Source organism: Engraulis encrasicolus, chromosome 11 (assembly GCF_034702125.1).
Source record: "Engraulis encrasicolus isolate BLACKSEA-1 chromosome 11, IST_EnEncr_1.0, whole genome shotgun sequence".
NCBI lineage: Eukaryota > Metazoa > Chordata > Actinopteri > Clupeiformes > Engraulidae > Engraulis > Engraulis encrasicolus.
The window spans coordinates 7,433,277-7,447,252 of NC_085867.1; the positions used below are offsets into that span (position 1 = coordinate 7,433,277).

Genomic DNA, 13,976 nt, shown 5'->3' on the forward strand with positions numbered 1-13,976 from the left:
GTCGTTCATCATTATGCTCTAGGCCAGACCAAGTCAAGAACAGAGATTTGAAAGTCGATGATCAGACTAGAGAGCTAGAGCCTGATTACTATGGCAGGTCTGGGAGGTGCTGCATTAGACTAGCTATCCTCCGGAGATGGTGAACAATCCCCTCCCAGGTTCACTGCCCCTCTCTGAATAGGGTGCAATAAATGCACACACACACACACACACACACACACACACACACACACACACACACACACACACACACACACAATTGCTATGGAAATGTCAGAAGGCCATAAACAGGTTCTAATCACAACAAAGGGCTATGGGAGCCATTGGGAGGATTTTCTTGGCATAAACATGTACATTAAATAACGATGGCAAAGATATAACAGGATTAGACTTCTATCGCATGTTAAGACAGTTGTGCATTCAATGCCAGGGATCTAGAGATGATTAGCATGAGGATTGCTGTATGAACCACACGCACGCACGCATGCACACGCACACACAAACACAGAACTGAACAGGGGCCAGTTGCATGGCCGTCTGTTGTGATAAACACACACACACACACAGACACACACAGACACACACACGCGCACGGCAACACTTGGGGGTGATAAGGGGAAGATGGGTAATGCGCGTGCTTGTGGACATCCCACAGAGAGAGAGAGAGAGAGAGAGAGAGAGAGAGAGAGAGAGAGATGTACAGAGTGCAATGTGTGGCCTCAGATGGTGAGATATGTACATCTATGGCAAAAGGGGGAGGAGAAAAAAAGAAAAGGGAAGGACACGGCCTTGTTTTTCTTATAATCTCTCTCCCTCGCTCGCTCGCTCGCGCGCTCTCCTCCTGTCATTTGCTATTTAGGTTAAAAGGGAGAGACACTCAGTCTCTGGGTGTGTGTGAAGTGGCCAAGATGAGCCGGAGGGGGACGAGAATCAACAGAGAGAAACTGGGAGAAAAGTAATTATGAAATTAATTCAGAGGACAGACTGACAGAGATGGAGTACAGAGAGAGAGAGAGAGAGAGAGAGAGAGAGAGAGAGAGAGAGAGAGAGAGAGAGAGAGAGAGAGAGAGAGAGAGAGAGAGGAGTGCTTACTTCCTTTCCTAAAAAGCAGACAGACTGCATTGATGAATGAAAGAGAGGAGAGGAGAGAGTACTGCCTGTCTCTGTGGGTTTAATTGAGCAGCAGGGCAGACCAGTCCGGCTTTTTTCAGGGGTCAGCAAGCAAAACCGTGAACAGGTGCTGCTGTAGAGAGGCCGCCAGAGAGAGAGAGAGAGAGAGAGAGAGAGAGAGCGAGAGAGAGAGCGAGAGAGAGAGCGAGAGAGAGAGAGAGAGAGAGAGAGAGAGAGAGAGAGAGAGAGAGGTGAAAACCACTGACATTTCGGCCCTGCCGACCGTGGCTCAGACAGCTGGGCACTGCAATGCTACGCCGGCGACCCAGGTTCGATTCTGGCCCAAGTAATTTGCCGAGCCTCCCCTGTCTCACTCTACTGTTCTATCATGAATAAAGGCAATGAAAGAAAAATAAATATTTATATATACATTATAAAAAACATTTTTTGGGGAAGTGCCGCTCACTCATACACAGGCAAACCAACTAACGGACCCAGCAACGCACAGACATGAAGACACAGACAGACAAATAGACAGGCAGACATGCAGACATGCAGACAGACAAATAGACAGGCAGACAGACAGACAGGCAGACAGACAGACAGACAGGCAGACAGGCAGACAGGCAGACAGGCAGACAGGCAGACAGACAGACAGACAGACAGACAGACAGACAGACAGACAGACCCTCATTTGCACTGGTCCTTATGTCTGCCCATAAGTTTGTACTCGACTTTCAGACTTTCAGGCTGCCGCTAACGCTTTACTAATCACTTAAACAACTTAAACCGAGATCCCCCGGCCAGCCCACCCACAGAAAATCCACTCTTCCACGAATGGCACGGCATCATCACCCTAATTACGCGAGTGCCCATTAGGCATTAGGCAGGAAAGGAGATGGGCCTAATACAGCAAAAGAGCAACGGTTAATCGTCCATTTACGTTTACATTTTCCACCACGAGTAATGCACACATGGCATCACATGGCGGCAGAGACTGAGAGGGCCTCTTCCTTGTTTGAAGCACATGGCTGATCGAACAGCTACACACACAGCTTGTCCGTTAATTGTGGTAGTTCTAGTCAGCCTGCCTGGGCCTCACCCACCTGCTACAGTGTGCAGTAACACACATTTGAGGATTGTATGGTTGTGAAATGGTTTATGGCCAAAATAAAATCAGAGAAGAATGGACTAAACTCAGAAATAGAACCTAGGCCTAGCCCCTGAACCAATTTCATGTGATCCTGTCTGTGGTGAGGCAAATCCACAAAGGTAACATTTCATGGTGCTAAATGCTAACTGAAATGATTTGCTCAATATATTGGTGCAATTATTGGTTGCATTGCACGTATCTTACTATATTGGTTGAAGCCATGTGGTATGTATAGTTTTTTGAAGACAGTTTACTTGGATTCCCTAGGCATACTTTTGTTTATATCTATATCAGATCTATCATGCTTTATTTTACAGCATTGATATTGTCTTGTTTACTTACTAATATGACTATTACTGTAAATTCAGCTATTTCAACAATGATAGCCACACCTTTGGTCGACATACTGAAGTGATGGCCACAAAGATGCAATCGGCCAAATGCCATGCTGTGCTAGTATGTGTAATTTCTCCACAGTACAATGTTAGGAGAACGAAGATGACCATCCCTGTTATCCAGTCAACATCAATAAGGAATCAATCACGGTTCGCATGTTAGCCACGTTAGATGTTTACATCTTACATTTGGGCTGTCGTGTTTATCACACACCATAAAATCCTTCCTGTTAAATTAGGGTAAACGTATGTGTTAGTTAACAAGGTAGGCCATACTGTGTGCACAAATGGCATTACAGTTAATTAGTGATGTGATGAGGGATCAATCTAGTTGTCTGGTTACACGAAATGTAGGGGGACAAAGTTAGCTAGCAGTGTCAATACCTGCTAACCTGGCTAACAGGCAGAGAGGCAATGGATGAAAACAGAATTATGGCACAACTAGTCTTGCTTACCTGGGTTCAGGGAGGATGATTTTCTTACTCGCCCGGGCAGCTGGAGTAGATTTACTCTTCTCCATCGCCATCAGATAGCTGACATCGGCGAGAACTGCTTCTAGGTCCGCCATCTTCAGTCCTGGGTCGACGGAATCGATACAGAACCAGAGGCAGTCGTGGACACACACAGATGTGAATGTGATTCAAACGGACCCAACTGCAAAGTCCAACCGTGACCAGTATCGGCTAGTCACAGGGCTCGGGCCAAGTATCCAATTGAGCCTTTTAGATGTCTTCTTCAACGATCTCCTGGCTTTCAAAAATCAGCCATTGTGAGCCATCGCTGGTGTTTTCTGGAGAAGAATCGATGGCTTAAAATCTAACCAAGATGAACTCGCATATAGGTTGTGTAAACCAAGCTTGACGCTGTTGCTACTGCAAACGCAAACGGCAACGTTGCATAGCCATAACAGACAAGCCAATCCGAAAGGATGAGAACGCTGCAGGTTTGATACAGCTAATAAAAATGCCCCTCGTCTCCTCTTCAAAAAGCTCCACGGTTATAAACGTACACGGTTGCAAACTAATTACATAAAAGATTGGCCAAACACAAGGCAACAAACACACCACGAGCGAAATAATCTAACTCAATTTCACAAACACTGCGGTGCGCAAGGTTGGTTAAGTCAGGCAATTCATAAACAGCTCGCCTTGATTATGTTATCGCCCTTGCAACCAAGAAATCCATACGAGATCAACACACTAAAGACACCGGTAGCAAATGCATCCAAACGTCAGTAAACACATACAGCCAAATCAGCTAAATAAAACGCGACGCCACAAACATTAAAACGTGAGCAAGCCAGCTCGCTTGGTTTCACACTCGAAAAATGGACGACTCATGCGCCAATATGTTGCTTCATTTCAAGAGATAAAATCGCTGGTTAAATTAAAATAGGCATTCTGTTACAGAAGAGGAAAAAAAATCAACTATTCTGTCTCGCCCTACTGTATGTTCATCACCTCCGATGCTGCTTCCTGTATGTCCAACTAAACGACATAAATAATGACAAACGTCGCGACATAAACTGGTTAATTATCTAACTTGAGGGATAAATAACTGTACATAATAACAAGCATAAGAGTAAACTGCAGCGGATGTAAGTATTTACATCAAACTGATTATCAAATGGCAACGACCGTTTGAAAATACCGAAAATGACAGCATCGACAATGTCAAGTTACGGCTTCTCCATTTTCTTGGGTTGACAAACGGAGAGGGTGTCGCGGTTGCTGCTCGTTCCCCAACTTGCAATGAGCAAGTTAGCCAACTAACATTAGCAGGCTTGCTAACAAGCGATAAAGCTAGCGATTTGGCTGCTTGGCAGGCTTGCGGCTGGTATAATACTATGCTAACTTGGCTAGACAAACGTGTTGATGGAAGTGAACGCCTAACAGCAAACCTGTTTTAACAATAGGCACACCATTCACGCATCACTTAATGTCAAACGTATGTGTTAAACGTCCATATAGCGAATATTTGAGTTAGTTGTTAAATTCCTCGTCTTTAAGAAAGCTAGCGTGTAAGAGCTAACTACCGTTTGTGTATAACGGTGGAGGGGGAGGGGGCGTTTGAAAAGGAAATAAGCAAACGCTGGCTCGAGAACCAGCTCGGTAGATAAGCACGAGATCCTCAGCAAAGGGGGTACATCGTTGTCTCTCTTCCTGGTTAGTCACAGTTCAGCCCGAAGCGCCACAGCGGCTTTGGCAGCCAACTGTGAAACTTCGATGTTGTTAGCGTAGTCAGCTACTTTACAGATAAGTTTATGGAAACACCAAGCTAACCAGGTAGCTAGCTGTTGCGGAACTTCATTTTGAAGTGTGCTGCCCAAAACGATGAGTGCGGCTCAAGCGTGCGAACTGCTCAGCTACCCGCGTAGGCGAAACCATCAACATAGGCAAATTTGGTGACTGGAGGTTACTTGTACACTCGCCAGAGCAGCACACTCGCCATTCAACAGTTTCTTCAATAAATATCCAGTCGCGACAATGTTGATTTTCTTCCTCGGAAAAACAAGACACTTTCCTTTAGCCCCAAGCATCCGCATTCGGGTCCAGGAGAAGTCTTCGTTTAAGTTGATGGTTTAACATTTGCAGTAACATCCATTCCGATGCAAAGGGTCGTGTATATGCATATCCTCCGGCGTGGATATGAGGGCCTTTTGTGATAACAGTTCCTTAATCCGTGAGAAAAACTGTTCAACTCCCTCTTCACCGAGTCCGCTGTGTATACGTCTCTCTAGACTCCAACAGCAAGGTGGAGAATTCTCATGCAACAAAACCGAGATCCCTGCTAGTCTACTTCCTCTCTGCCAGTGCACTCCCCTCCAGCTGCGAAAATGTGGAACTGGATTTTCGTTTTTAGGATTGGGTCGAGCCACAACCTGTTTTTTTCCTGCGAATGAATAGACTTCTGTGGCTTGGCTGGCTGGTTACAGTTTGGCACGAGCAAGAAGGCAGTGGACTACATCTAATCGGTTCTGTAAATCAGCCCGTGAGGCATCAATGCATGTCCTAAAACTGACATGTTTTGCACTTAACAGGTGTTTCCTTTCTACAACCAATTTCTTACCATGTAAAATAAGCATTCATTCTAGTCCCATGTTCCTAAACATTTTTACACTGCCCCATCGTTGTTGTTTTTTTAATCAGCTATTAGGCTATAGTTTCTTTTTTATTTTTTGAACACTAACACAAATTTGGACATAGCCTAAAACTGTTTTGAGAGTTGGAATGTTCTAACTGCTCTTCAAAAAATTGAGTACAACATCCTTTTTGCTTGTGACAACACTAAGGCTTTGACCTTAACTAGGCCACAGCATCTGCATGCCCTTAGTCATAATAGGCCTACATAAATAGCCTGTTGATAAGATAACTGCCACTTGTTTTGACAGACATTGACTTGTCTGTCCTCCATAGCGTCTTAGTGCTCTCTTGTGGCAAACATGGGTAATGCAAACACTATTGCAAGCTGCATTGGAGGACATAGCCTGATGGAGAGTTGATTTTGGAAATAAAAACTCACTTTCACATATCTCACAGGATTTATGACATCACAGAACGTTTTTTTTTTTGTCTCAAAGGTTCATTTCAAAATCTCCATGCAAGTTCTGGACTGTAGAGTAGAGTAGAGTAGAGTGCTTTTATTGTCACTATATTAATACAGTGAGATTCTGTTTGGAAGCAACCCACAAATGCCCACAAAATAAAAGATATATTAACAATAAATAAATAATATATAAAAATCCATGTGCATCTCACAGTATAGAGAGTGCTGAAGTATTGAGGGGGGGCAGGTGACGTATTGAGTTCAAAAGTCTGATGGCAGTAGGATAGAAACTGTCCTTCGTATAGGGGAGAACAGGGTTGGTCGTCACAATCTGTCAATGTGAGTTTGACAGCTCATATTTTCTAAACAAAATGACATTAAGGAGATGTTAATTGATATTAATTAGAACCTTCCAGTCGTAGCTGACACTTGCAGCTTCCATTCTAGGCCTACATTGAAAGGAAACCTATTATCACTATTGTCAAGGAATTCTAATGAAAACACAAAATGTGACAACCCCAGTCTCCCCTATTACTCCTTTGGCTGGTATTTCAGTTGTGTCATTTAAAAAAAATATATTATTATTATAATAATAATGATTTGAAATGAGTAGGCCATCTGAGATGGTGTGTCATTCATTCATTTTAACAGAGGATTTTTTTTTTTAACCCATTTTAGCCTGGAGCGACATATACGTTGCACTGCATGCAGGCTCTTGAGATTTTTTTATTTAAAAAGTGGGTATGTTAGAGCTGAATGAACATATTGTAATGCAAAATATGGGCCCTAGCTAGCTTTTAAATGCAAATTATTTCATGTTATTATGTGCTTCGGAGGCTGAGATATTTAGTATGCAGAGAGCTCTTTTTCCCCAAAAAGGGCTTGGGCTAAAATGGATTAAGTAAAAAAAAAAGTAGTAAGAGAGAGATCCATAACAGGAATTCAATGAAGTTTTAAGAAAGACAGTTTTTATTCAGCACTGGGCAGCAAGGGGGGTGGGTGTTGAGAGATAGTTTGTGAGGAAGAGGAGTGGAAGAAGAGTCGGGTCGGGGTGGGGGGGGTTAGGCCAAGGCCAGGGCGAGGTTACTGCTGGATGCGGCGGATGGACTGGATCTGGCAGGTGTGGGGGGTGTTGCCGTACTCCCACCAGCGCTTGTACTCTCCACAGTGGCGATCGCACTCCATGACGTACTGGTAGCCACGGTACCCAGGGTACTGGTAGCACACGAAACTGTTGTAGAGGGACACACACATGTAGAGGGAGAGAGGAAGAGAAAAAAATAACTCGTTAGGGTGGTTGTTGTTGTTTTTGAGAAAAAGGACCACTGGTTTACCCGACCCTGTTTTATTTCAAACCTGCATCCCTGAGCAGATGTGGTTCATATACAGTAGGCTACTCAATGATATGCCCTACAAATGATGAGTTACTAGGCCTGTATCTATGCAATATGTCCATTGCCACTGACAGCTTTGGCTGAGCCCAGGAAAAAAGTTCATTTAGAGCCCCAAATGTAATGTAATGTAACTTACGCTCCGGACTGGACGCGCATAGAGCCCACTTCGCTGTTGCACCAGCCCATGGCCTGCAGGGAGGGGTAGTCGTCACTCAGCTCGCCCTTGCGGCCGAGGAAGTTCTCGCGCTCAAAGATGGTCATGCGGCACTCTCTGTGGTTCTGTTTGTGTGGAGAGAGAGAGAAGGCCAAAATAGACTTATAACCATGCAGTCAGGTGGGACAGCAGCTCACAAGGCAAGGCAGAACCAAGAAAGAAATGCACACGTAATACACCTTTGGGGAAAATCATAATTCATGGCCTGGGATGACCTGCATGTTTTGTCGCGCAGATAGAAAGATAGAATGGTGGAGAAGATAGAGAAGAGAGGAGAAGGAGGGGGGTTTTAGAAGCATATGGGCACTTACAGCGCAGGCAATGGGCCTGAAGGAGGTCATCCTCTCGATGTGGTAGGCATTGCTGCCACCGAAGGCATCGCACTGGGGGTACTCTCCCCTCTCCAGCACAAACTGCTGTCCCTGGTAGAAGGAATGCTCGTAGCCCACCCAGCTAGGAAGGGAAGAGAAAAAACAAAATTAGTCATGCTTATTGACTTCCATACAGCAACAGGTTGATTAAATGATGCAGAAAAGAGGAGCAAGAACCTAAACTTGAACCTGTTTTAACTGGATCTCCAGGTATGATAGTATGCCTCAAGACAACCGCTTTAAAACGTTGCATGCTTGGTGGTAAGAGTTAAGGCCAAATGCAGGCTAAACCACCCAAATGTACACAATTATACATAATGTCTGGGAGTTGGACCACTGAACAAGCCTATGCAATGAAGTAGGCAGATGGAGCTAGCAACACCAGCAATAGGTGCACTACTTTAGGTATCCTAAAGAACGCATTACTGATGTCAACGCTTTAACACATCATTACAGCATAGGCCAAATAGACACAGACACACACTGGGAGAAGGTTCAGGGGACAACACTTACGCTCCACTCTCAACCTTGAGGGAACGGACACTCTCAAAGCCGAACTCCATCACGTTGCAGCACTCGGAGGTGAACTCATGGTGGCGACCCTGGAAGCACTCCTCGTCGTACACGATGATCTGTACAAGACAACAACATGGCTGCCTGTTAGAGACTTCCTGAGGTTTGCAGGGTTTCAGGTTCAAATCCCTCCCTTACCAGTACCTGTATCCATGGCTGAAGTGCCCTTGAGCAAGGCACCTAACCACATTGCTCCAGGGCCTGTAACCAATACCCTGTACCTAAATAATTGTAAGTTGCTTTGGATAAAAAAAGCGTTAGCTAACTGTAATGTACTGGTCATTCAAAGAGGTGACCAATTGCAATGCAAAGATGCACACACTGCAAATTCTGAAGAGTGAATTCAATACTTTGAGAGGCGAATTAACATCTAGTTTATCCCAGAGTACTCTCAAAGGGTTAACATTGTATTTTTTTTACTGGACATTTAAAAACACAAGTACCACTTAATATCCAGAAGTACTCAGTTCACTGATATGCATGTTGATTAGAAATGTTTCAAGTTATGTCTTAAATGCACTGGCAAAGACATTTGACATACAATAATACTGAACCTCTATGTCTTTATCTGTAAACCTAGACAATGAAATATAGGAAAACACTTACAATACAACTAGCCTATATTGGGTGTCAGAAAGTCAATGTGTCACCATGACACTGCTGGGTTATTTTTAGGGGGTTCTCTTTCTGGAAGTGTCCACACACCACATCTGTGACTGTGTTTATAATCAATCAGCTATATTGATCCCTCTGGCGATTTGATTTCACACCTACCTTCCAGTGGCCGGAAAACTTGGTACAATGGTGAGTCATCTTGTCTGCTGTGGAGGAAGAAGACAATAGAGATCAGACTTGAGACTGATGACAAGGGAAACAAATGGAAATTATACATTTTGTTTACATACGTTTAGTGGTTCATATACGTTCATTAGTGGCTACAGCTGGATGGAGTATGTCTCAGTACATTCCAAACCTTAACTTCTACACAACAGATGTGACACCATGCGAAACAGGAAGAGTGCATGGCCTAACAGGAAGAGCATATTGTCCATGTAGTTGGATAATGTAAACACAATTTCCAATTTCATCTCGACAATATTATAACCGAAAGCAAACCAAGCACTTAAACCCAGTTGCCACACTGCAATCACTAATGATAACAATACATCAGACTAGAAAATAAGTAACACTAAAAGCACCCCAACTATAAAGTTTAAAAAGTACAGAAAACATCTCATAGTCCACATGCAGTCGATTAGGCTGTCGAGGATACAACAGGATGCATTACCATCTCACACTTCTGTCCAACTCCAAATAGATCTACGCACGTGTGAGCACATTCAAAACCAGCTTTCATGTTGACAATGCTTTCATACTGAAGCACAGAGAGAGAGAGAATGCCTGACACATCAGCGCAGCCATCTATGCCTGCCTGAACGCTGAGCTGAGTGGCTCTGAATAGAGGGTGGAAAAAAAGCCAAGCCTAGAATGCTGACTTCGCCCCCAAACCATCACTGCTCTACTTACAGACCAGAAATGCAGAAAAAGCAGAGAGTGGATGTAGCTAGAAGGCAACAGACATACACACACACACACACACACAAACACACACACACACACACGCACATACACACACACACAGCTGGCATGCTGTAGATGTTGACCTCCGCTGCTCCAGTGCTGTTCCTATCAGGGCTACAACTACAACTAATGGCTTACTATAATGTTCTGCATCCATCCCCAGATAAATCCTAAAGGTACCTGTGATTATTAATGTGTGTTATCAGGGGAGGTGCATTGACGTAATTTTAGATGTGGATCATGGTGGGGACATAGTGGTCCATGCCACTTTTGAACTAAACCTAGCTTGCCCCACCACTTTTATAAGTGGTGCAAAAATAGTGTACATGGACAATTTGCCATATTAATGTCCCGACCACGTTTTAAGCCAAACCTACACCTTTGGGTAGGTGTGTGGATGGGTGTGTGGGGGGAGTTTTGGCAGTTACAGAAATATGGGGCTTTGGAACCAAGGGAAGTAGGCCTAGTGGAAGTTTTACAAACTTTTACTTACTTTACGTATTACTAATAACCAGTTTGTGTTTGTTAGGGGGGGATAGTAGAACTCACCTCGCTTTGATGCCCGGGGGACGTCCTGGCGTGAGAGTGATCCATGGCACGCGCTGCTACCCTTTTAAAGCCTCCCCTGGCAAGGGGCCCTGGCAAAAGCCCCGGCTCAGCAGCGAGGGAGGGGCCCCGCCATTGTGGACACAAACAAAAGGGGGGGCTTTTTTTTCAATCTATAGACTAGAGGGACGGCCATTGCAGAGAAGTGCAGACACAGCCACACTCTCTCATCTCCCCCCCTCTGCTCCCACCATCACCACAGACAGAGCCCTCAGAGCGCTCTCCAATGGTGGTCAGGGCCGTTCATCATGTTCACCGCGAACATCATGCTCATGTCGTTGCCATACAGTACAGGTGTTGTATGTGTGTGTAAATTCACATAGGCACAGAAACATGCGTGTCAAATATAGTGTAGGCATAGATGTGGGTACATACCCCGTGGCCACCCGCATTAGGACCGTTCATGTTCACCGCTAACATGCTCATGTCGTCCGTCCGTCGCCATAAAGTACAGGTGCTGTCATGGCTGTAACTACCATCGAGGACACAGAGGTCATGTTCTCTGTTTTTTTTCCAGAAATGTAAAATGTATCTATGATGAAAATAGATCTATGATCAACAATGGTCAATTCAGTCTGTAAACAAACGAACTTCAGAGTTTGAATGAAGATTCTGAAGCATTCTAAATGTACAGTGCGCTGTATTTGACCTCGGTATTATAAAATGTCTCGTTACGGCCCTGGGTGCCGTATGTGCGTGTAAATTCACATACACACAGAAACATTTGTGTCAAATATAGTGTAGGCATAGATGTGGGTACATACCCCGTGGCCACCCGCATTCAGACACACACTACAAACATGTGTGTGTGAATGTATGCGGTACACAATACAACAAAGTATGCAAGTGCTATATTCAATCATATACCAAACCACACACACACACACACACACACACACACACACACACACACACACACACACACACACACACACACACACACACACACAGCTTCATCGACACAAGTGCAGGATTGCTTCCTGATTCAGCCGGAACCCTGGAGGGGAACACGACATTCATTAAATCACACGTGATTGGACAGACACACGCAAGTAGAGATGTGTACAATCATGCACTTAACCCCTCTCTGACCCAACCTTGGACCAACCCTCCACAGTTATCAGAGATTCATATTGCATAAACTGCAGCACTGTATTAGATGTTTATGATTATGTATAGAGCTAATCATACATTCTTATTTATGTAAATAATATTTACTACTCTGGTTACATGAATGCATTGAATGGGAGGAACTCATGTGTTTCTCATTCTTCATTAGGACTTTCATTGATGGTCTCGTGATATAATCAGATGATGAATAATATAAACAGATGACAGGTGTGTGTGTGTGTGTGTGTGTGTGTGTGTGTGTGTGTGTGTGTGTGTGTGTGTGTGTGTGTGTGTGTGTGTGTGTGTGTGTGTGTGTGTGTGTGTGTGTGTGTGTGTGTGTGTGAGGCAGTAGGCTAATCCAGTTGAAATTGTCCATGTGGTTGACATGATTGACAAACAAGCCACTATTGACTTGCCCCCGGTGACCCTGCATTCACTCGGTCGCCATGGTAACATGGACGTCAACAAAAAGGCAGTTCTAATTATAATGGAAGGAGCCTACTACACCGGCCCTGTTTGGTAAATGTAGGCTACCTAAAATAAATGTGACATTGTTTGAAGGTGTGCAAACTCTTGTTGTCTGGTAACATTGTTTATCAATAACACATTTAAATATTCACAGCCGTTGCTCCATTTAACCAGAAGTAAGAGCAAGAGATGAATAGCTTATTGACTGTTAATTGCACAGTTATCGACAGCTATGAATATATGTGTCAAACAGGGGAACATGGGAATTTCCCTTTGCGTTGTAATGTTTATGTAAAGCCTATTCAAATGGAGGCCCTGGGGACAGATGTGGCCCTTGGATGGCAAGATTCTGGCCCACCATGTCAGAACAAAATGAAAACAAATGTGTGCTATCTGTGGCTGTGCATGATTTACCGTCACTAACACTTCAGGTTGGGGATATCTCTACTATGCATTCACATGAGAGTGAAATCATATATAAAACAGTGTCATAAATAGACCATCCTAAGGCAACTAAGAAATAGAGAAGCGAATATCTGTTCTATCTGGAAAGCTATGCGCTTGTTTCGCACTCTAACCTCAGACACCGTGCTGCTCGCAGTTATACAGATTCTATGTTCGGCCCTTTCACTGGAGGGAATTTGAATGGCCCTGAGTGACTTTTAATGGAATACCCCTGGTCTATGTGCTCACACAGTGTCCTACTCCCCATAGGCGTCACATGTAATGAAGTCATTTTTACTGCAGACTAAATAGAGAGAGGCTCTGTTTGGCATGCAACACACACAGGAGAACGCTATAGGCCTACCAATGGGTCACATGATAGGACCTCCAAAGAAAGTAGGTGGATTGGCCCTGCCGTGGCCTAACGGTAGGGCACGGGGTTATTATGCCGGCGGCCCGGGTTTGATTCTGGCCCGGGTCATTTGACGATTCTCCCCCATCTCTTTCTCCCACTCACTTCCTGTTCCAATCTCAAACTGTCCAATCCAATAAGGCAGAAAAGTCCAAAAAATATTTGAAAAGAAAATGGATGGATTCCAATATCCTAACTCCCGTCCTCCACCTGTGCTTGTGGCCTCGCGTTTCCCTGACGCCCCGCCTCCATGGAGAAAACAGTGAAGTTTCCCCGCTGTCAGCCTAGCCACAATGACCTTTGGGGTACTATTCTTCATTCACCATCCCGTTTGCTAATTAGAAAATGACATTAGAATTGCGCTTTTGCAAGATATTGAAATACACTTCTATCGTCAGGGAAGTCATCGCGAGGCCACAGACATGCAAGGGAGCAAGGGAGCTTAGGGAGGATGGGAGTCCGCATATTAGAGTGCGCTCAGTGTTTTTTTTTGTTCTCCTCGGGAGCGTTTCCAACAGATGGCACTCTCCCGTCACCCCTGTGGCCCTCACCAAGTGCCCACTGAGTATTTCTCAAAGTCAAGTGTCCTAGCCTTCACT

General features: G+C 44.5%; 2 protein-coding genes across 3 annotated transcripts in view; both read right to left on the minus strand.

Annotated features, from left to right (window-relative positions):
- grk3 (G protein-coupled receptor kinase 3) overlaps positions 1 to 5,465 on the minus strand; it is a 110,202-nt gene extending 104,737 nt beyond the window's left edge. Inside the window, exon 1 of the mRNA XM_063209825.1 lies at positions 3,114 to 5,465. Coding sequence (XP_063065895.1) covers positions 3,114 to 3,226 — 113 coding nt within the window. The 5' untranslated portion in view covers positions 3,227 to 5,465. The remainder of the gene's footprint in view (positions 1 to 3,113) is intronic.
- Positions 5,466 to 7,231: 1,766 nt separating this feature from the next.
- Positions 7,232 to 13,976, minus strand: part of cryba4 (crystallin, beta A4) — a 36,578-nt gene continuing 29,833 nt past the window's right edge. For both annotated transcript variants that reach the window (XM_063209827.1, XM_063209828.1), the window contains exons 2-6: positions 9,531 to 9,577; positions 8,697 to 8,815; positions 8,124 to 8,265; positions 7,735 to 7,877; positions 7,232 to 7,435 (exon numbers count right to left, since the gene is read on the minus strand). In XM_063209827.1, the coding sequence (XP_063065897.1) occupies positions 7,288 to 7,435; positions 7,735 to 7,877; positions 8,124 to 8,265; positions 8,697 to 8,815; positions 9,531 to 9,577 (599 nt within the window). In that variant the 3' untranslated portion in view covers positions 7,232 to 7,287. The remainder of the gene's footprint in view (positions 7,436 to 7,734; positions 7,878 to 8,123; positions 8,266 to 8,696; positions 8,816 to 9,530; positions 9,578 to 13,976) is intronic.